The 22,045-nt window shown below is 59.0% G+C and overlaps 2 protein-coding genes across 11 annotated transcripts in view; one reads left to right on the plus strand and one right to left on the minus strand.

Moving 5' to 3' along the window:
• The window catches only part of PHLDB1 (pleckstrin homology like domain family B member 1), a 44,280-nt gene extending 30,517 nt beyond the window's left edge, over nucleotides 1-13,763 (plus strand). For 8 of the 10 annotated variants that reach the window (XM_047877878.1, XM_047877879.1, XM_047877880.1 and 5 more), the window contains 10 exons: nucleotides 2,132-2,272; nucleotides 2,435-2,537; nucleotides 2,991-3,035; nucleotides 3,592-3,886; nucleotides 3,967-4,057; nucleotides 5,641-5,787; nucleotides 7,288-7,404; nucleotides 7,666-7,768; nucleotides 11,439-11,524; nucleotides 12,400-13,763. In XM_047877878.1, the coding sequence (XP_047733834.1) occupies nucleotides 2,132-2,272; nucleotides 2,435-2,537; nucleotides 2,991-3,035; nucleotides 3,592-3,886; nucleotides 3,967-4,057; nucleotides 5,641-5,787; nucleotides 7,288-7,404; nucleotides 7,666-7,768; nucleotides 11,439-11,524; nucleotides 12,400-12,540 (1,269 nt within the window). In that variant the 3' untranslated portion in view covers nucleotides 12,541-13,763. The remainder of the gene's footprint in view (nucleotides 1-2,131; nucleotides 2,273-2,434; nucleotides 2,538-2,990; nucleotides 3,036-3,591; nucleotides 3,887-3,966; nucleotides 4,058-5,640; nucleotides 5,788-7,287; nucleotides 7,405-7,665; nucleotides 7,769-11,438; nucleotides 11,525-12,399) is intronic. The other 2 variants (XM_047877873.1, XM_047877877.1) reach the window with 1 other exon arrangement.
• Nucleotides 12,175-21,774, minus strand: TREH (trehalase). The gene is given in 17 exon segments (XM_047877761.1): nucleotides 12,175-12,318; nucleotides 13,938-14,095; nucleotides 14,343-14,396; nucleotides 14,640-14,752; nucleotides 15,127-15,238; nucleotides 15,505-15,722; nucleotides 16,233-16,537; nucleotides 16,752-16,874; nucleotides 16,983-17,108; nucleotides 17,193-17,266; nucleotides 17,269-17,290; nucleotides 17,446-17,510; nucleotides 17,513-17,548; nucleotides 19,083-19,170; nucleotides 19,256-19,400; nucleotides 19,520-19,620; nucleotides 21,728-21,774. Coding segments are annotated over 16 exon segments (1,779 nt in total). The 3' UTR covers nucleotides 12,175-12,318; nucleotides 13,938-13,945.
• Nucleotides 21,775-22,045: the final 271 nt, after the last annotated feature.

Here is a 22,045-nt window from a genome sequence, read left to right on the forward strand (position 1 = left end):
GGCCCCTGCCTCCCGGGACCTGGTTCCCACCACCTGCCTTCCTCCCGTGCTGCCCTCTTCCTCCTCCTTCGCTTCCATCACGCCTTCACCCAAGGTTGGTGGCCTGTGTGTCCCTGCCACCCCCAGCCCGCTGCTGGCGTGGCTCTGTGTATATGTGTGTGTGCGCCCGTGTGCGCGCGCGCGCGCGCGTGTGTGTGTGTGTGTGTGTGTGTGTGTGTGTGTTCCGCCCCTGCTTCCTGGCTTCTGAGCTCCAGGCTGGCCCCCTGGGAGCGCTCGGTGCCTGCGGACGCTGGCTGTCTGGCGTCATGGTGGGCACAGCACGTGTCTCTGGTCTGGGAGTTGTGTCCTGACTGTTCCTCTTTGCCCTTAGCGCGTTCACAGCAACTGTTTTCTCACTGTTTTTCTCCTCCTTCTCTTTATGCTGTCCTCTCTCCCCTCCTTCCCTCCCTTCTCCCTCACCTCCGTGTTTCCCTGCTCGGTCTTCCTTTACTCTTCCTGCAACCTTCCCCTTTCTTCTGCCTTCTCTCCCGTCCTCCTACCCGTCCTTCCCCTACTCTCCTGACTATCCTCCTCACCCCCTCCCCACGCCCCTCTCCCCACACCCCGCTCCAGATGGAGGAGCTGCTGCTCCCTGCTGTAGACTTAGAGCAGTGGTACCAGGAGCTGATGGCCGGGCTGGGGACCGGCCCCGCTACAGCCTCCCCGCGCTCCTCTCCCCCGCCTCTGCCCGCCAAAGCTTCCCGGCAGCTGCAGGTAACCCCCTCTCTCCCTGTCCGTTCCTCCCCAAGCCCTGCTCCTCTCTGTGCTGGGTATCTCCTGCCAATGCAGCAGCCACACAGCGCCTCCCTAGAGGGTGGGGGTCCGTTGAGTCAGGGCAGTAGGTCTCCTAGTGCCATCCTGGCACTTCGGGCAGCTGGGGCCAGCCCCTGAGTCCAAGGATGACGTACGGGATTGACTGTCCAGTGGAGGGGGGTCCAGGAGCATTGGTCAGGTTGAGATCGGCTTGGTGCCTCAAGCTACGGTAGGCTCTGTCCCTGGCAGCCTTCAACCCCGGAGTTTCTCCCTGGGTCTGGGGGCCTGACGCGCTCTTGGGCCCGTGGCAGCTGGAACTCGTGTGTCCTGGGAGAACTGCCAGCACTTTGCTCTCCTGGTCTCCCCGGGGGTGACACTTGGAGGCAGTCCTGATGGGACAGAGACGTGCCCGGCCTCCTCACAGTTTCCGTGGAGGGTGCAGTCCGAGCTGAGCCTGGAGCAAGCTGCTGACTGTGGTGTGGGGAGGGGGAGGGGGGCAGTCAGGTAGCGTTCTCCCCCAGGGTGCACGCCACTGACCTGCTGCTGTGCCCGAGGCCCCCGCCTTCGAGATTCACTCCTGGAGCGAAGGCACAGGACCTCTAAGACCCCGATCTCAGCTCAGATTCTGTGCTCCCCATGGGAGGAGCCTGTGAGCCACCCTCTCTCTACTTTGTGTCCAGCTGGTTAGAGACTTTCCCATGTTTTGATTCCTTTCATCGTGAGCACAGTTAACTCTGATTTTACAGCTCAGTCACTGGGGCCCGGAGAGGATAAGCAGTCCCGCCAAGGCCACACAACTAGGACGTAGCAGAGCCGATGCCAAGAGTCAGGGATCTTGACTTCAGGCACCGGTGTTCCGCAAACACGAGGGCCGTGAGGGAGCTTGGCGGTTATTTGGTCTAGCCCTGCTCCCTGCTCTTGCAGATAAGGAAGCCCGGGCCCAGAGCTGGGAGGCACAGGGTCCAAGGTCACACAGCCCGTTAGTGGCAGAGCTGGGACCAGAGGGAACCCTGGCTTCTAGTCGGTCTCCTGTACGGCTCTGCCCGGCCCATGTTAGCGCCTCGCATGGGTCGATTTACGAGATCTTTTCTGAGACCTGGGGTGGGACCGGGGATTGGCCCAGGGAGGAACTGCCCGGAAAGGAGGCTTGGCAGCCTCCAGTAACGCCTCTCCGTTGGTCTGGCCCGAGAAGCTCAATGCTGTTGTCAGTTAGAAGCGGCCTCAGAGGCCCGGTGCCAGGGTGGTGTCTTGGATCACAGCCAGCCTAGGTGACGGGGGGTGGGGGGGGTGGTGGCCAGGGAGGAGCAAGAGTTGACCCGGCGCTATCTCTTCCCTCCAGGTTTACCGCTCCAAGATGGATGGTGAGGCCACCAGCCCCCTGCCCCGGACCCGCAGCGGCCCCCTCCCCTCTTCCTCTGGCTCTTCTTCCTCCTCCTCCCAGCTCAGCGTGGCTACCCTGGGCCGTAGCCCCTCCCCAAAGGTCTGAGGACAGCGGGTGGGCTGAGTGTATGGCAAGGTGGTGGTAGGGGGATGGAGACTGCCACACCGGGGAGGGGGCGGAGCCGCCCCAGGGGAGCCTGGGGGGGGGGGGTCTTCTGAGCCCCTGGTCCCCATGCTCCACTTCCCCCCGCCCCCGCCGCAGAGTGTCCTCCTTGCCCAGAATGGCACGAGCAGCCTTCCTCGCAACCTGGCGGCCACGCTGCAGGACATTGAGACCAAGCGCCAGCTGGCCCTGCAGCAGAAGGGTGAGTGGCCGCAGTGCCCACCCACCCGCTCTCCTGGGGGGCCTGGATATCTGCCACCATCCCCCCTCTCTCCGTGCCTCACGTTTTGCGGGATGTTTTTGCTTTACTTGAGTTCCAGGTGAGGGCAGAAAGCATTTAGGTTCGATACTGAAAGGAGAGCTTCCTGGATATTTGTGCAGAGACTCGGGGTTGGGGGCTGTGCGTGCGGTCTTCCCAGAGAGCACAGCAAACAAGGAAGGTGTTTGTTGATCTGAGTCGGGATGGACGTTGCCCTGTCTGGAGGCGGAGGGTGGACGTGATGACCTCCGGAAATGGTTCCCTAAGATACTGGCTCTGGGGACCCTGGAGTCCTTGTTGCCTGTGTGCATTTTGGTTGTTTTGAAAGCCCATGTCTGTGCCTCTCTCTCGTCTCGTCCCCTCTGTGTCTCTCTGCCCGGGGCCCCCCCACACCAGGCGAGTCGCTTCCTGCCGAGCCCCCCCCAACCGACGACCCAGCAGGTAGAGCGTTGGTCACTGAGGGCATTGCTTTGGTCAGGCAGCCCCGCCTGGGCGTCCGCATGATGTATTCTGCGCGGGTCCTCGCTGCCCCCAGGCAGGCTCCCCGGCTGACCCGGGGCCGACCTGGGGCCGGGTGTCTGGCTGGCCTCACGCCTCCCGCTGAGCTGTCTCCTGCCTTGTCGTCTCCCCCTCTGTCCCGCTCTCTGTGGCTCTTGCTTCTGCATCACGGCTGGCTTTGCATGGACGCCCTGCTCACCCCCTTCCCTCTCCCCCTTCCCCAGTGGGCAGGGCAGTGCATGAGTCCTGCCCCTCTCTGGGCCGGGGCGGAGGGGGGGCGGCGGGTGCTCAGGAAGCAGGAGGAGCGCTGAAGCCGGACCGCACGGCCGCGGCCAGCTGTGCAGGCGACAGAGACCCTGGCAGGGCAGCCGGACGTGGAGCTGCGGGGGCTGAGGGGTGGGCCCGCTGCTGACCTCTCCCCGCTCGCCCCTTCCCTCTGTCTGTGGTTCTGCCGGCGGCCCCTACAGGGCCCACCGTGACTCCCCCGTCCCTCCCGCAGGGCAGCAGGTGATCGAGGAGCAGCGGCGGCGCCTGGCCGAGCTGAAGCAGAAGGCTGCGGCCGAGGCGCAGTGCCAGTGGGATGCCCTGCACGGGGCGGCCCCCTTCCCGCCCGGCCCCTCGGGCTTCCCCCCGCTCATGCACCACTCCATCCTGCACCACCTGCCGGCCGGCCGAGAGCGCGGGGAGGACGGCGAGCACGCCTACGACACCCTGAGCCTGGAGAGCTCCGACAGCATGGAGACCAGCATCTCCACGGGCGGCACCTCGGCCTGCTCCCCGGACACCGTGTCCAGGTACCCGCCCGAGGGGGCCGGCCCCGCCCCCGCCAGCCGCCTCCCGGCCCCTTGATGCCCCCACTCTCGCCCTCCCCCAGCGTGAGCGGCCTGGACGTGGGGAAGATCGAGGAGATGGAGAAGATGCTGAAAGAAGCGCACGCGGAGAAGAGCCGCCTCATGGAGTCGAGGGTGAGGCAGGCCTGGGCTGGCGGGCCCGCGGCTGCCCGGGGCCTATGTCCCGCCCCCAAGCGCTCCCCCCCCCCCTTTTTTTAAAAAGTTTTTATTTATTTTCGAGAGACAGAGACAGAGCGCAAGCAGGGGAGGAGCAGAGAGAGAGGGAGACACAATCCGAAACAGGCTCCAGGCTCTGAGCTATTAGCACAGCGCCCGACGTGGGTCTCGAACTCACGGGCCGCGAGATCATGACCTGAGCCGAAGTCGGACGCTCAACCGACTGAGCCACCCGGGCGCCCCGAGACCTTCCCTTGAGGAAGAGTGTTTTAGAAGTCGTGTTCGTCAGATGGAGGAGGCCTGGTGACATGGCTCTTAGGATGAGAGGAGGCAGCACAGGAACCCTCGTCCAGCCAGGAATTTCCCTTTCGGCAACGTGCAGCCTTTGCGTGTTTGCTTCTGTGGGTCGTTTGGCCGCCGCGAGAGTTCTGATTTGCATCTGCACGAGTGGCGGGTCCTTCCCCTTGGGGACGGTGAAGAAAGGCGGGAATGGGGGCCCAGCATGGGGGGGGTAGGGCCGGAAGAGAAGGCAGGCGTCCAGGCCAGAGCAGAGGTTGGCAGAGGGAAGTGGGCCCGAGGTCAGGATCCTGGTTTGTCCCCAGGGCACAGCCAGGCTGAGGAGTCGGTGCCTGGGGAGGAGGGCGAGTGAAGGGCCTGTTCTGTCTCCACTCTTGGGGTGCTCTTCGTGTCTCAAGATGAGAGTGGGGGGCAGGGGGCAGCAGCTAGACCAGCCAGAAAGGAAGGCCTCTCAGCCTTACATCCGCGGGGGCCAGATTTACAAGCAGCTCTTGGCAAACGGAGAGGAAGGAGACCCTGCTAAATTTTGAGCTGGGAAGAAACGGCAAGCAGGAGCCAATGGCACGGAAGTTGTTTGTGTTGATGAGGACATTGGGCATCTCTGACACGCTTTGTGTTTGATGATTTGTTTTAATGGCTTTTAAAATCTTCTAATAATGGCTTCTGTACGTGCACTTTTTTTCTCCGTGAAATTTGAAGTTCAACTACAAATGTTTGTAATTTGACTTCAAAGGGCCTCAGGGACTAGGAGGGATTACTGAATATATTCAGTATCAAAAAAACCCAGTTGCTTAGATTATCGGTGTCTTAGGGATTGAAGTAAAAATTGTGAGAGCCATGTTTACTTATTTATTCAGTGCTTCCTTCAAGCTGGAATCAGTGATGGGCATTTACATACACGACCTCGTTACTTTTCACTATAATCCCCGAAGGTGGGCACTCTTGGCCCCATTTCACAGGCGAGGCGGCTGAGGCTGAGGGGGTTTGAATGATTTTGTCAGGGTCACAGAGCTCAGACCGGTGACAGAGCCAGGATTTGAAGCCAGCCTGGTCTCAGTTTAAAGCATTTGCCCCTTACGAGCCAGGTGCTCGGAGAAGGTGGGTTTTGGGGCTGATGCCGCCTCGTGCCAGCCTGCTCTCTGAGGTGGGCGCCTCCTGCAGCTCTGCCCCAGCCTGAGGAGGGGCACCTGGAGAAGGGGAGGGAGAAGGCAGCCGTGGGCACTGACTGCTGGCTTTGGGGGCAGGAGCGGGAGCTGGAGCTCCGGAGGCAGGCCCTGGAGGAGGAGCGGAGGCGGCGGGAGCAGGTGGAACGGAGGCTGCAGAGCGAGAGCGCCAGGAGGCAGCAGCTGGTGGAGAAGGAGGTCAAGATGCGGGAGAAACAGTTCTCCCAGGTAAGTGGGTGCTGGGGTGTGCTGGGCGGGGCTGTGGAGGCGTGGGCGTACCCTGGGGTGTGAAAACTACTCTCCTCCAGAAAAGGTTGCTGTTGGCTCAGCACCAGGCAGAATTCTACTTGGGACTCGTTCGGCCCCAAGGACCAGACACCTGGGTGTGTGTGTGTCTTGTGGCTGTACCGGTCCTCACTCCACCAGACTCGAAGCTCCGCCCCCCCGCCCCCCCGCCCCCCCCACCCCCCCCCACCCCCCCGCCCCCCCCCCCACCCCCGTGGGCAGATGATGTCGCTCTGGCTCTGGGTTTACATCTCCAAGAGAGACTTGTACTCGTTTCTCCGTGGCACCGGAGTCCTGGGCTGTTGCCTTATGCAGAAGATTTGAGCAGAAGAGTTGAAGGTAGAAGAAGTTAGGTTGTGTGGGGAGGTCTGCCTGTGTCTCTGGTCCCAAATCCTGGCCCCCCTGTGAGAGCCCATGGGACTCACACAGGCTGTTCCTTCCCACTGGGTCTTCTAGTCCCCCAACACCCCTGCGTGTCTGGTCCTGTGGGATTTACCCCGACAGGGACCAGTGACCACAGCTCCCTGGTCCTGGGAAGCAACAGCATAAACTCTAGGGGGCAGGCCACCTGGATTGGGCTTGGGAATTAAGAAACGATCAGGGGGGGTGCCCTGACTGGGTGGCTCAGTCAGTTAAGCGTCCGACTTTGGCTCAGGTCATGATCTCACGATTTGTGAGTTCGAGTCCTGCATGGGGCTCACTGCTGTCAGCACAGAGCCTGCTGGAGATCCTCTGTCCCCCCTCTCTCTTCCCCTTTCCTGCTCACACATGCTCTCTCGTTCTCTCTCAAAAATAAACACTGGGGCGCCTGGGGGGGCTAGGTCGGTTAAGTCTCCGACTTCAGCTCAGGTCATGATCTCATGGTTCACGAGTTCGAGCCCCGAGTTGGGCTCTGTGCTGACAGCTCAGAGCCTGGAGCCTGCTTCAGATTCTGTGTCTCCCTCTCTCTCTGCTCCTCCCCCACCCACACTCTCTGTTTCTCAAAAATAAATAAACATTTAAAAATTAAAAAAAAAATACTGATAAGGAAACTGAGGTCCAGAGAGGGCATGCGATCCAAACAAGGTCCAATAGGAAGTCAGAGGCCGGATTTCCTACTGGGCTTTGCTTTCCAGAGCATGTTCACATCTGGCCTCTTGCCTTATTTCGTTCAGCCCAGGAAGGAGATGAGGGGCAGGGACAAGACAGGAAAGGTTGTATCTTGCTCCTAGGTGGGGAAACTGAGGCACGGAGCCACTCAACAGTTGCCCAGGCCTAGGTTGCGGCAGTGCGGGCCTGCTAGATCTCTGCTTCTGCCACAAGCCCTGTGAAACCAGAGTGACTTCCCTGGGGGTGGGAGGGAGGGTTGGCATTGGTGGGGGTTCAGGACTGAAGCCAAGAGACCTTGACAAGGGAACAGTGGGGGAAGAGAGAGACTCTGCTGAGCCTGCCTTCTGCTCCCAGGCACGACCCCTGACTCGCTACCTGCCAATCCGGAAGGAGGACTTTGATCTGAAGACCCACATTGAGTCGTCGGGCCACGGTGTCGATACCTGCCTGCACGTGGTGCTCAGCAGCAAGGTACGAGGCGTGCGGGCCCCCGGGGTGCTGTGGGGAGGACCCCCCGCTCTGGGCATTTCCCCGGGCCCTTGGGATATTGGCCCTAGTTCCTGTCCTAACACCAGAGGTCTCTGCCCCGGGATCTGGTGTGCTGGCTTAAAGAGATGTTGGGGACAGCCCCCCGAAATACAGGCAGAGGGGATGGCCTTTCTGTTGCTGCTCGGGGAAGGAAGGTTTAGGGACTGCGCATTCGGGTCCCTCCTCACTCCCGCTTCTCACCAGGTCTGCCGCGGCTACTTGGTCAAGATGGGGGGCAAGATTAAGTCGTGGAAGAAGCGCTGGTTTGTCTTCGACCGGCTCAAGCGCACCCTTTCCTATTATGTGGGTAAGTTCCTGTGAGACTGTCTCAGAGCCTGGACGCTTCTGGAAGGAGGCCAGGCTTACAAGCCAGGGGCCAGGGGCTTGAGCTGAGCACTTGTCCCCTCCCTGACAGCATCCAGAGCACGGTCCACCTTCGTGTATTTGGCAACATAACCGAGCGCATCCTAAGTTCCGGGCACTGTCCTGGTCCTTGCTGACAAGCAGGGTGGCCACAGCTCTGCCCCTCGGAGCTTGCTGTCAGGGAGGCAGATACTGAACGGAGTAAAGCGGTGCACGATGGGAATGCTGCAGGGGGCCCCAGACGCTGTGCGCGTGTGCAGTCCTGTGGATTCCTGGAGGGCCCACAGGCACCTCCTCCCACGGCTTCCTCCGCCCGGCCTCCGGCTCGGTTGCCGGTCCCTAGAATCCCCTCCCTCTCTCTGGACAGTTCCCACTTCGAGCGCAGGATGCCGTGTCGCACGCTGGTCAGCAGAGGCCAGGGCATGCCGCGGGGACAGCCAGTCCTGAGACCCCAGTGGCTCAGAACCACAAAGGTCGTTCTTACCCGATACGCATCCGTGTACGTGGCGCGTTGGTGGGGGCTCTGCGGCCCTCTGCGTCACCGCCCCCTTTGTTGGAGAGCATGCATTTTTAGAGCACTGCTGGCCACCGTGGCGGAAGGTAAAGAGAAGCTTAACTGCGCCTTGCGCTGGCATTAAATGCCCCAGCTGGGGTCTGTCCGCAAGTCATTAGCGGGGCTGCTCGGCCAGTGCAGCCACCCCGCCCCCAGCCAGGAAGAGCAATCCTGCTCGGAGCCTGAAAGGTCAGGGCTTAAATGTCTGGTGCCAGGGACATCCAGGCCTGGAGTGCCTGCATCCCCTCTAACCTGCTCCCTGAGTTCCACCCCCTCCAAGAAGCCTTCCCTGATTGCCTGGGGCCCTGGGTGTGCGGGCAGAGGCACATGCGTCTGGGAAGGGACTTCGTGGGGATTTGAGAGAAACAGGCCCGGGGAGAAGAGCTCCATTTTAGGCCTGTTGAGGTTGAAGTGCCCCTGGGACATCTAGGTTGAGGAGAAAGGTCAGGGTTGGAGTTGAATCGGTTGGAGTAATAGCGATAGCAGGTCATACTCGCCTGAGCAGGCTGCTGTGCTAAGCATTCTGCGTGCTTCGTCTCGTCTACTTTTCGTCATCGTCTTGTGAGGGAAGCACTGTTTCATACCCATCTTACAGATGAGGAACATGGGCTCCAAGAGGTTAAGTAAACTCCCTCGGGTCTCACAGCTGCTAAGAAGCAGAGCTAAGCCTGAGCGTGGGCAGCTGGACCTCAGAGGGAGATGAAAGTCCATGCCCTGGGGAAGGAGGAAGCAGAGGGAAGGGCAAAGGGACGAGGGGCAGGAAGCCACATGCCAGGTGCTGGGCTGGCCCTTGGCCTCTGTGACCTTCCTTAATGTCTGTGGAACGAAGGAAGACAACTTTCAGATGAGAGGTGGAAACAGGGAGGGAAGCCAGCCCAAGGAGCAGACGTTTGCAGGCAGGGAGCGTCGTGTCGCCGGGGACGAGGGATGCTACAGAAAGGCCGAGAATAATGTGGGCTCAGAGGCCCTTCCACTCAGAGACCGGAGCTGTGTACAGGGGTGGGAGCCATTGCACACGAGGAGGAAACGTGGGTGGTTAGGAAGCAGAGGCAGGAGCTGTTAGTATTTCCAGCGAAGGGAGAGGTGCTACTGGAGGGGTGGCCGGGCCTGGGGGCCAGGGTGGGGCTGCGTCCCTGTCCCAAGAGGAAGCGTCGGGTGGAGCTGGGCCCCTCAGCCCAGGGGCGTAACGATGGCAGCTGCCACATGTTGTGTCCCAGTCGCTGTGCCGAACCCTCCGAACGTGTTCTCTCACTTAGTGCTCACGACCGCTTACAACGCGTAGATGCTCTCTCCGTGTTCCCAGCCGTGCTGTCAAGGTCACATAGCTAATGAACGCCTGTATGCCTGTGCTTTCCTCCCCACTGGATTGTAGATTCCTAAGAGAAGGATCTGTGATTGCTGGTGATCCCAGCGCCTAGGGCTCCTTCAGCACTGAGCGCCTGCTGTGTGCTAGGCACATAGCTGTTGGTGTTGGAGGAGGTAGACCTATGGACGGGTAAAGAAGGGCTCAGATTTAGCATGGTAAGTTCTGTAGAGGAACATCCATGCTCTGGGAACACAGGAGAGTGCAGCCAGGCACCACAGCGGTGACACTCGCAATAGGTCTGGAAGACCATTTAGGAATTTGCCAAGGGAATGGGCTGGAGACCGTTCCAGTGTATGCAGAGCATACTCTTAAGGGACTGGTCAGCAGCTCCACCTGGCCAGATAGAACGCGTTGGTGCAGGGGAAGGATGTGAGATAAGACCAGAGGGGCGTGTTGGCACCGGCCTGTAAGTACCCTTTGCCAAGCCAAGATGGCGGCAGGTTCCGGGGGAGGGAACCGGCCGGGAGGCTCGCGGGTTGAGGCAGCAGGATTAGGTTTGCTTTAGGAAGATTGCTCCCTTGTCCTTAGGGGAGAGGAGTTGAAGGGGCAGAGGGTGGGGCCGGGGCACATCGAGGAGGCTACAGCAGTGCTCCCGGATGGAGGACTCAGGCCGGAAATGACACAGGGGTGGGGGAAGGGTGCAGAGCAAGGTGCAGGCCACCGGCTGTCACTGTCTGAGTTCAGTGACTGTGTGACCTTTCGGTTGTGGTGCCCGAGCAGTTTGCCACAAGACAAGATGGCCCAGGCCCTGGGCTTTCCCTTGGCAGTTCCCCTCCCTCCCCACTGGAACGGTCCCCTCTGCTGTTAGCTTGCCCACCTTCTTCCTGTCACCCCTGCCTCTAGGTGCTACGCGTCTTTCTGTTTTTTAATATTAGAGGCGAATAGGCCAAGGCATTCATAGAGTTCTGATATCAAAACGCCCAAAAAGCTTTAGATTGGGACTTATGCCTCTGCTCACTCCAGATGACTGTTTTTATTATAAATCTCTTGCGTATCCTTGTAGAGTTTTAGAACGAAAGCAAATGCAAACATAGACTGTTACTCGTTTTCTTCCACAAAAGGGGGCACACAATGCATTCCTTGTTTTACTGCTAACGTATCAGATCTGTGTGAGATAGATCTACATCTGATACATTTTAAGTTAAGCTGTATTTCTGAAACCATGTAGCAGAGATTTCTGAATCATTTAAGAGCGGTGTAGTATCCCCTCACGTGCTAAACTATAATTTATTAACCAATCTCTACTCGGGGACACTTGCGTTGTTTGCAGTATTTCATGACTACCAATACTGTTGGGGTGAATACGCGTGTAAATTTGTTACTTGTAAAATAAATGTCCGTACGTGCCATCGTTGGCTCGAAGGGCAAGCACCTAATCCTGGTAGGACTTACCTGTCACTTATCGGACCACCTCCCCTGTTTCTCCAGAGCCCCACCTAAGGGGTGCTGTTTATTTTTGGCATATTTTTGCCATTCCGGTAGGTGAGAAGTGGTATCTCAGTGGAGTTCTAATTTGCGTTCTCTAATTCTGAGCAAGGCTGAGCCCTGACCAGGGCTCCGGGGTTCCATGTTGGCCTCGGTTCTGGAGTCCCGGGAATCACCCCATTTCTCAGACTGGGGGCAGGGGTGCTCCTTCAGCAGCACGTCACCTGAGGGACGACAGGCCCCCTCAGCCCGGCCTTATTTCCTTTGCAGACAAGCATGAGACGAAGCTGAAGGGGGTCATCTACTTCCAGGCCATCGAGGAGGTCTACTATGACCACCTGCGCAGTGCGGCCAAGGTGAGGGCGGGCCCCGCGGCGTTGTGGGACGACAGCCTCCAGCCTGCGTCCTCCAGAGACTTGGACCCAGGGCTTGGTCTCTTTGTAAACTTTCTCTTCCTGTCTCCCTCTCCCCTTCCCAGAAGAGGTTTTTCAGCTTCACTGTGGTGACTGAGGTACCCCTCCCCCACCTACGCGTAACCAAAACTACTGCACATTAATGCCCCCTGTCCCCTACTTGTCCCTGACCCTTTACTCTCCCCTCCGCCCCCCTTCCCCAGGCCTGAGGGAGGAGCAGCGGGGGGCGGCTTGCGGCCCCCTCTCTTGAGATGACAGCAGGCTGTGTCCCTGTGGGGGGAGGGGTGGGCACCACAGAAAGGATGGCTAAAGGGAGGAAGGGGTTCTCCGGGAGGGTTCTGGCTGGGGGGACTGATAGAGGGGATGTGTCCGAGGCCTGGGCCGTCTGCCCTCGTGTAATCAGCCTCCCTCCCCCCAAGCCTCGGGTGCCCACCTCAGCCCTGACCTCCCCTCCTCTGCGGCCCAGCACCCTACCTGCAGCTTTTTCCATCGGCCCCTCTTGTGCTGAGAGGAGACTCTGGTCCTCACGGGAAGGGCCCTTTGTGTCCGATTCCTGTGACACTTTTGTGCCCCCGGGCTCGCTGAGGAACAGTGCCCCCACGAGGCAGGGTACGGCCCTGCCAGGCCCAAGGATGGTCCGGGTGTGAGGAGGGGACCATCTCCAGCGGGGGCCCGCTGGACTGATGGGCACTAGGTTTGGGGCCTGTTTCAGACTCCGTCTTGAGCTCTAGGGGGTCCTGGAGACGGGGAGGGGAAAGGGCAGATGGGGGGGTCAGAGGTGAGAGCCCTGGCTTAGACCTTCTTCTCTCCCTGAGCAGAGCCCGAACCCAGCCCTCACCTTCTGTGTGAAGACCCATGACCGGCTCTACTACATGGTGGCCCCATCTGCCGAGGCCATGCGCATCTGGATGGATGTCATCGTGACCGGAGCTGAGGGCTACACTCAATTCATGAACTGACCAGTGTGGACCTCCTGGACCCTCGGGCCAGCCCACCTGCTGCTCCGCCCTGGAGACAGAGGTGCACACCGGGCCACACAGGAGTGCCCCCCCAGAGGCCTGGAAGGGCGGAGCGTGCCTGGGGCTGTTGTAGGTGACTTTGTACTGTTCTACGGTGTAAGGAGCTCATCCTGTGAATTTCTGGGCTCAGGCCCCCTGAAGAACCAGCCAGCAGATGAAAAGTGGGGAGGCTCCCGGGAGCCCAGAATCTGCAGTAACCTTGGAGGGCCCGGCCCCAGGCCTGAGGAGCCGTCACAAGAGGGGGCCTCAAGCTCTGACCTGGCACCTGCACTCCCCAGCCTGTGTTCTCTTTTGCAAAAGGACAAATTATGGTACCAGAATCTGCCAAAGATCCCTTCTTGCCTCAGCCCCCTTTGCGGGGGCCTTGGGGGCTGAGGAGAACCACATCAAGAGTGGGGTAACAGCTCAGGCGGTGTACTTCTCCAACCCCGCTCTACCCTGTTCTCCCCTGTCTTTGTTCAAGGGCCAGGGACCTCCAGTGCCATCCTTGAGGTCCTAACCTCATCCCCTTTTTGCAGACCCCCAACCACGATCTCCACAGTGACTGCTTCATCGCCATGGTCATACACTCGTTGCCGTGGCTCCGCCCATGCTGCAGCCATGGGCCCATCCGAGGGTACAAGGGTACGTACTGCGACCTCTCCAGCCCAGGACCTTGTGCATCTCGTGCCGGGGGAAGGGACCAAGCACCCGCTCCCTGCCCCCTATGTCTCCAGGCCCTGGTGCACAGCCGGCCGCCCCCTAGTCCAGACCTCTCCCTTGCACTCGTGCCTTGCTTAGAGCCAGAAGGGACGAAGCTTGGACATCCAGAGACTGGAGGAAGGAAGCAGATGGGAGAGGCAGCTAGACTGGGGTCTACAGAACTGGCTGGGTTTCTAACAGGGATGGAGGGCCGCTCAGACGCCCGCTGGGGGAAACCTGAGCAGGAGCCGAGGGGGAGGACCCTGGGGGCTGGCTGCCCTCCCTTCCGCCTCAGAAGGATGACAGAAATGGAGAGCAGAGGACCAGGCCCCCAGCTGTCTGGCCTCAGCCCTTCACGCCTTAACACTAAGCCCACAACCCTGCTCCTCTGCCCAACACTGGGCCATGGTTGCCCGGCCTGGGCTGGGCGATTTTCAGTATTTGTAAGCATCTCAACAGAACAATAAAGCATTTGGAGTATGTGTTTGGGAAATGGGGCTAGGTGTTCCCCGCAAAATAGGATTTCCTCCTTACTGGGGTTCCAGGAGGGACAAGGGCACACAGCCCATGACTTCCAGGTCCCTATCCTGACCACTCCAAGGACTGGCTCTGGGTGGGGTATGGGGTCTCCAGGGGCAAGAAAAGGCGAGACTCACGCAGACATTTAATGAGGCAGACGTGGCCGGAGGCTGAGCAGAAGGGCAGTTGTGAGGCACTGCGGCACCAGGAAAGCGGTCTGGGTCCCCGAGCTCAGTCGGTCGCCGTAGCGGTCCAGGAGCATCAGGACCACTCCACTGGTCCAGCCAAAGCCCTCCTGGAGAGAGGAATGGTTAGTGGGGCAGGATCTCTGGGGAAGGCCCTCAAGCCCTATTTTAGGGGGTGTGAGATCTCCACCCAGGGGCTCTAGAACTGCCTAACCCCAGGAGGACAAAGGAGCTCCAGGCAGGCTCCTCCCTGTGGACCCGCATCCACAGGAGGAAACAGGCCCAGACAGCGGAGGTCATGGCCAGTTGCGGGGACAGCAGAGCCCTGTAGATCCTATGGGATGTGGGCCCACTCACCTGAACTTCATACTCCCCTCCACCACCTGGCTGACCACCGTTGCTGATGTCATACTGGGAACAAAAGGACAGGCTCTAAGGTCAGGCACTACCCACCCCACCCCCGCGCCCCCTCACCTCAGCCCTCTAGGGAAAGCCAGAAATGGGAGCCCCTGTGGGAGAAGCTGCCCTGGCCTGCAGTGCCCAAGAATGGCCACTGGGTGTCACCACTGTCCCCGGGCTTTGCAAAGCCTGGCAATTCCCCCATCTCCCCATGGGGAGGAGGCCCAGGAGGGTCAGGGCTCAGGAGCAGCTCACCTTCTCATACATGGCTGACTTTCTGGAGTAGACCTCAAAGTTGGTTCGGATCCAATTCTGAGCCAGCTGGAAAGCCACTTCCTGGGCCCGAGGTGAAGGACACTTGGCCAGACCTAGACCCCCCCCCTCCCCGTCCCCCAGGCAGGACCCTGAGCCACCTGAGTCCCCAACCCAGAGGGAGCATAGGCCTGAGCCTTACTCTCCTCAAGGAGGGAAAGAGGCCCGAGCCTCAAGACCTCCATCTTGAAACCACGTGAAAAGCCAACGTGCTCTTTCCCCAGGGCCTGGGTTCGGAGAGAGAAAGGAGGGCTGGTTCCCTGGACAGGTGGGGGCAGACACAAATGTCTGCTGAGGGGGAAGCCATGAGAACAGAAGAGCCAGAGAAAGCCCTCGCATCCTCTGTTCACACCTCCCCAGTACCAGGGGGCTGACCCTCTAGATGCAAGGGGGGCAGGCCCTGGGATGTGCCCCACTGCTGCCTCCCTACCTCTGATGACCAGGTCCTGCAAGGGGGCCCAGGCACTGGGGAAGTCCCACTGCTGGCCTGTCTTCTGGAGAGAGGTCGGGATCCTGTACTGGTAGGTCAAGATCTGGCTGTCCTAGAAGGTTCCAGACATTTCTCAGACTGTGGGTGGGGACTGGATGAGGAGCCAAGGGGCCGGGCCCTCCTAAGGCCAGATGGTCCCCTTCCTGGACTTTCTCTTCTTGGCTCACTGCCGCCCCCTGGTGGCTCCGGCGGGACCTGCAGGCTCAGGCACAGGGGTGGAGCAGGAGGGAGTGGAGGTCACTAGCTCAGAGTCAGGGAGAGAGCAGGTGGTTCTGCCCCCAGTATATCAGCCCGCCCTGCTGTCCCCGGCCCCCTCACCTCCAGATATTTCAGAGCCTTGTCCACGACTCCCGGGTCAGAGAAACAGCCAGACCAGAGAGGACTAAGGTTGGATGGGTAAAACTCGAGGTTTTTCCTTCTGTTCTCAAGGTCATAGTCAAACCAGGCACCGTTCTCCTCATCCCACAGAATGGCTTTCATGGCAGCCAAGAGCTGTTCCCACATATTTCTGTATTTTGTGGCTTGGAGATCGTTCCCTGGGGTGACACTGTCTTTAGACTGAGGAACCTGGGTCCCGTGCCTTCAAGAGATCTACTTTGGCCTCCTCCTGTTGTCCTTCCCAAGGGCTAGAAATCCTGAGCACCAAGGGGACATGCATACCTGGGGCCACATTTCAGGCCTCTAGGACCTGGAATTTCCCGAGCAGACGGCCCTGTATAGCTCTCAGGACTTGCACTGGCCTGTTGCCAGGTCCCTCCTAGGAGGGCACTGGCCGTGTGTATTCCCCTAGCTCTGGCTGGACAAAGGGAATGGAGGGAGTTTGAATGTGTGGACTGAGGTGCCCTCAGGGAACCTATAACTCCCTCCTGGTGAGAAAGGGACCGTGAGTGGAGAGTGGGCTCCATTTGTACTCTTGCTCTAGCAGTACCAGGGGTGGGGTACGGACCCTTCACCCACGGTCCTACTTCCAGCTCCAGGGCCAAGGCTGAGGCAGGACCAAAGCCGGCCGAGCACCGTTCTCCCTCTCCTCCTGCTGGCGAGCTCACCCGGTCTGGAGTAGAAGTCGCTCATCAGCTCCTCTGCCTGGCACAGGAAGGCATTGAGATCAACAGGCACGAGTTTGCTGGTCTGGATGCTGCTCAGCAAGTTGGGGTTCAGGCCTTTGACAAGCCAACGCGAGGAGAAGTCCCAGCCAGACTCGGCCCCAGCCTTGAGCTCAGCCCACAGAGCTTCCTGGTCCCCTGTGATGACGAGGCAGCAGCAGACCGGGGACCGGGGCCTGACACACAACATCAGGGTCCCAGCCCCACCCAGATGCCTGACCTCCCCGTCTTTGCTGTAAGACTCGGGCCTGGAGGAGGAAAGCGAGCGTCCTGGCACCAGGAAGCTCCAAGCCCAAGCTGGAGGCTGAGCCATGTTGCCTCAGCTTCCCTTGGCTTGTCTTTCGACAGCCCTGCATTGTCCTGGGCTTTTAGTATCACCATCGGAGACGTGGGGCTAAGTCACTGGCCCTCAAACCAGAGTGAACGATGAGAGACTGAGAGGCTGACAGGGCAGCTCTTTACCTGGGTGCCCCATAAGGGACAGAATAGTGATTCAGGACGAAGCTCTTCCCCCCCGAGCTCACAGAGACGTTCCTGTGCTCAGTCCAGAAGTCCAATTCCAAAGCTAGGGTCTTGATGTTGTCCCTGGGGTGGAGCCAAATACCGCCTTACCCCAGGCACGCCCCCTCAGTCCCACCCTGGGAGGTCTCAGGGACGGGGGCCTGCAGGGCAGCAGGGGGGCGGGGTGCCCACCTCAGGAAGGCGGTATCGTTGGTGTGAGCCACGTAGGAGTGCATCATGAGAGTCAACGGGGGAGGGGGGGGGGGCTGGCTCTGCTGCAGGGAGTACACATGGGCCCCGTTGAGGACATGTCCATAGCTGCCGAGAAGGAGGCCTGCTGAGGGGCATCTGCCCAGCGGCCAAGGCCAAGGCCAATCCAGCGCCAAGCCCGTCCCCTCTTACAGTCGCACCAGGTCCAGGAAGTTCTGCAGCATGCCCTTCACGGTCTCGGGCATCTCAGAGAGGAGCAGCCCCCCCCGCCCATCACCCAGTAGGAGTCCCTGGGGAAAGGGGCAGCTCAGGCACCCACCCTCCCTCCCCCACCCCGCCACCCCCTGCCCTACACACCCAGGCCAGTCAGGGTGCCCTACCCTGCTCAGGACAGCCCGCCGGCCCCGGGCTCCCCCACTCCCACCCTAAAGCCCCGGCCGCTCACCAGTAGTAGAATTCGACAAAGCGCCCACCAGGCACAACGAAGGGGTGTTCTGAGTAGAGCAGAGAGAGAACTGCTCCGGGTGGCTGAGGACCTCTGGCTTTACCTGCAGTCAGGAGAGAGGGCACAGGGAGCCCAGGACCCCCACGGTGTGGAGTCCGGAAGAGGCCGGGCGGGGGGGGGGGGGGGGGGGGGGCGCCTGGCAGCTGCGGCTTTGGAGCCAGGGAGCCAGAGCACGAGTTCTGGCTCTGCTGCTGGTCAGCTGGGTACGGCTGAGGTCAAGGCCTGAGCTGCGGGAGTCTGGTCTGCTCGGCCCCACGTGGGGGCCTCTGGAGTCCTGGCTAACCCAGCCCGGCCCTGGCAGGTGCTCACCAAACAATGGCCATTACCAGGACCGGCCAGGGGGACCACGTCCTCCACTCCCCTGGCCTCGTCTCTGGGGCCACCACCAAGCCAGGCCCAGAGACTCAGGGCCCGCATCCTCTGGCCCAGGCGTGGAGTGTGAAAATGAATGAAAGGCAACCTCATTCACAACCTCCGGGAGGCTGGCAGGTGAAGCCCTCCTGCCCTGACTCTTTGTCAAGTGCAGATCCCAACTAGCAAGTGGATGCTGCCTTACTCTCCCAGCCAAAGGGGTAGGTTTCTCCCGCCCCAGCAACAGCCCAGCCAATGAGAGGCTGTCACAACTCAGCCAATGAAAAGCCACCGTACTCAGAACGCCCCAGTTTACCGCAAAGGGCTTGTTGTTCGCAGCAGCCTTCCCAATGCCCCCCCTTCCTCCACAAAGCAGCGTTCCTGTTCTGCGTTCTGCTGACTTGCCCACGGTTTTCCTGTGGTTTACTCAGCCCAGATGGCCGTTCTCTGCTGTTCCTAAACGAACCCCTTTTTGCTGGTGAAGTAACTGGCAGTGTTATTTGTAAGGAGAAAGGAAACCCCAAACTGCTTTCCCAGTGAGACAGGCGTACGTGAACGTGGCCTCGGGAGAGCAACTGTAGGACCAGAGTAGAGATGGCTGCCTCCTTCAGGTACTTTCTCTGTTCACGGCCTCCTGGTTCTGTCCCAGTGAGTGTGGTTTCAGTGGGAGAGCGGTGGGCTGTCAGTTATTTTGAGGGGCGTCGTGGAACAGAGCTGGGTTTGCTCCTGTGGGGCTGGGTGGGGAAGGGCCCTGGAGCACCACTCTGTGCCAGCGGGTGCCAGGGCCCCGGGGGCCGGCTGGGAGGACAGATGCTGTGCAGCCTCGGGCAAACCTCTGCCCTCTCTGAGCCTCAGACAAAGGAGAGAAAGTACATAACAGACAGTGCTGACCACAGGCCACAATCAGCAGTGGCAAATATTCCTGAGCCGAGGCCTGGCCCGAGGAGATCAGGGAAGGGAGAGCCCAGTTGGGCAGCCTGGAGGTGACAGGACAGGCTGAATTTGCCTGGGGGGAGGATGGTGAGGAGGTGAGAAGTTAGAAGTAGATGTTCCCTTCTACCCCTCCAGAAATTCCTTCTAGAGAACTCTTTTCAAGGACCCAGTGGATAGGGTACAGACTTTTAGGAAATGTCTCCCTCTCTGTGCTCTACAGGCAAGGTGAGCCCCAAGCCGGCGAAACCGTCTCCCAGCTCGGTACCCCCTGCCAACACCCAGGGCAGTCACACCTTCTTTCCCAGTTTCTTCCAGAGCTGGTGCAGCTGCTCCCCCCAGATTCGCAGCTTGGGGTCCGAGATCTTCTGCAGGAACCGGGGGCTGGAAGAACACCAACCGAACCCTCAGGGCTCAAGGAGACAGCCCTCTCTGAAGGGCCCTCTCTTGTTTTCTGTCCAGACTGTACCTGTCCTTCCAGTCCTCGAGGGTCCAGGGCTGCAGCTCCTGCCCCGCGGCCTGGAAGTGTTCCTGGATGAAGGCGCGAAGCAGTGGCGTGGGAATGCTGTGGTTGTGGCGGGCGGCCAGCTCCCGGAAGTGCTGCAGAACTCGGTCTGGGGTGCGGGTGGCCAGGAGGGATCAGCTGGCGCCCAGGAGCCCCTCCCTGCCCGGCCCTGCGTCCCACTATCTTTGGTACAGAAGGTTCAGAAGGTGGGGCCCCCAGTCGCCTTACCTGGGGTCGAGGACGGTGGCATGTCCACAAACTGCTTGTCGTCCTGGTCGAGCTTCGCCATCTGAACCTGATGCAGGAGCTCCCCGTGGCAGTAAATCCGGCTGCCGGGAGCGTTGGGGAGGGGAGCAGGTCAGGCCACCCCCGGGAGGGGAGAGAAAAGGCTGGAGTGTGGGCACGTTCCCTGGACCGGACCAGGGCTGTGTGTGTACGCACCTATGCACGTGTGCATGTGTGGTAGGCGTGTGCGGGTGGTGGTGACAAGCCAGGCTGAGAGAATGAGGACACTCTGCAGTACAGGATGTAAACAGGCACCCAAGCCCACACCGGGTGGTCATTTGGAACAGTGCCGAATACCCAGCGGAATACCACTGTCATCAGTGACTCGACAGAATGGGCTGGATGGATTCTCTGTACAGCGGGGCCTGTGTGAAAGGGATCAAAAGGGCTTGAGGCCAAATCCCGTAAGTTACACCCAGTGGCAATTGCTGAGACCTTGGACCAGAAAACCTGCAGGCGTGGGGCAGGATGTATGCCCCTTGGAAGACAACTACGGGCCTGCTGTTGGGTGTTTGTGGAAACCAGCTCTCTGACTGAAGGATGGAAGACATTCCTAAGGCCTGAAGTAGCTCTAATGTCCTGCCAGAGAAACACTCTGATAAAGAAGGCAGTGCCCATGGGTGCCCTGGTGGCTCATGATTTTTTTTGAAGTTTATTTTGAGAGACAGAGTGAGATCACGACCTGACCCAAAATGAGGAGTCGGACGCTTAACCAAGGAGCCACCCAGGCACCCTGTGACTTCACGATTTGTGAGTTCAAGCCCCACATGGGCTCTGTGTTGATAGCATAGAGTCTGCTTGGGATTCAATCTCTGCCTCTCTCTCTCTGCCCCTTCCTGGCTTACTCTCTCTCTAAATAAATAAATATTAAAAAAAAAGTGGCAGTGCCCCCAAAGGGCTCCTCAATACAATGGAAACGTTTTATGCAGGGATGTGCTACGTGGGGCTTCGTGGGCAAGTCACCTCCTTTCCCGCAGGACCATGGGAAGCACTGAGGAGCCACGGGGAGGTGCCCTGTGGACAGCTCTCTGTGACCAACAAAGAGCTGCTTGGTTACCGATGGCAGCTCCAAGGCAGACAGACAGTATCTTGTTTGGAAGGCCAGTGCACTCCGACCAACTGATGGAAATCTTTGAAGCATGAAAGAACGAATCAGCTCAGTGGGCTGAACTGCATGCTGTTTCCCTTGCAGTGATGGAAGAAGTGAGTGCAAAAAGTCCCTAGGTTGGGGTTTTTACTGACTCACAGGCAGGGAAAAACTGGACTCATCGAGGGGATGCCCGTATGGGGCATAACCCTCGGGAAATCACTCTGGAAATTCAAGGGGCATGATAAAGTAGGCTTTACAGACCTGATTATAGAGGAATATGCTTAAAATACTACATCGGAACAGAAGATACTGTGCCAATTTGGTCGGCACACAGTCCCAACAATGGACCGAGAGATCATGTCAAATGGACACATCATGTGGCTTATCACCTTCAGAGTGGTGGCTCCATACAGAATCGGAACAGGCAAATGAAACTTTTCTTGTTTAAAATGGGAAGGGGTGCCTGGGTTGCTCAGTCGGTTGGGCGACTGACTTCACTCAGGTCATGATCTCACAGATTTTGAGTTCAAGCCCCATGTCGGGCTCTGTGCTGATAGCTCAGATACTGGAGCCTGCTTTGGATTCTGTGTCTCCCTCTCTCTCTGCCCCTCTCCCGCTCACGTTGTCTCTCTCCTTCAAAAATAAACATTAAAAACTTAAAAAAAAATAATAAAACAGGGAGAAATCGGGGCACCTGGGTGGCTCAGTTGGATAAGCATCTGACTTTAGCTCAGGTCATGACTCACAGTTTATGAGTTTGAGCCCCACATCGGGATCTGTGCTGACAGCTCAGAGCCTGGAGCCTTCTTTGGTTTCTGTGTCTCTCTTTCCCTCTCATACTGTCTCTCTCAAAAATGAATAAAACATTAAAAATTAAAATGGAGAGAAATAAAAGCATGAGGGGCTGGCTTACATAGCTTCACAAGTGTGTGCTCACACTCAGCATGGGATGAGGGCCAGAGGAGGGTCCCCACTGGATATATTCCTGTGGTTTTCCGGGGGATGGGTGGAGAGGTTGCTGGTGGGTCTATACAATTCTTTCCCACACCATCTCAACTTACCTTTTGCCTACACAGTGGACCAGACTGCCATGTGGTGCCAGAAGCATGAATGATCCCTGAGCAAGAAACTGTAGCTATCTTTTCAAATCTTTTTAAAAAATATTTATTTCTTTATTTTGAGCAGGCGGGAGAGGGACAGAGAGTGAGGGAGACAGAGAATTCTAAGCAGGCCCGAGTTGTCAGCACAGAGCCTGACGCAGGGCTTGAACTCATGATTCGTGGCATCACGACCTGAGCTGAAATCAAGAGTTGGACGCTTAACCAACTGAGCCACCCAGGTGTCCATCTTTTCAAATCTTTATGTCAGAATTCCCAAGG

Source organism: Prionailurus viverrinus, chromosome D1, assembly GCF_022837055.1.
Source record: "Prionailurus viverrinus isolate Anna chromosome D1, UM_Priviv_1.0, whole genome shotgun sequence".
Taxonomy (NCBI): Eukaryota; Metazoa; Chordata; class Mammalia; order Carnivora; family Felidae; genus Prionailurus; species Prionailurus viverrinus.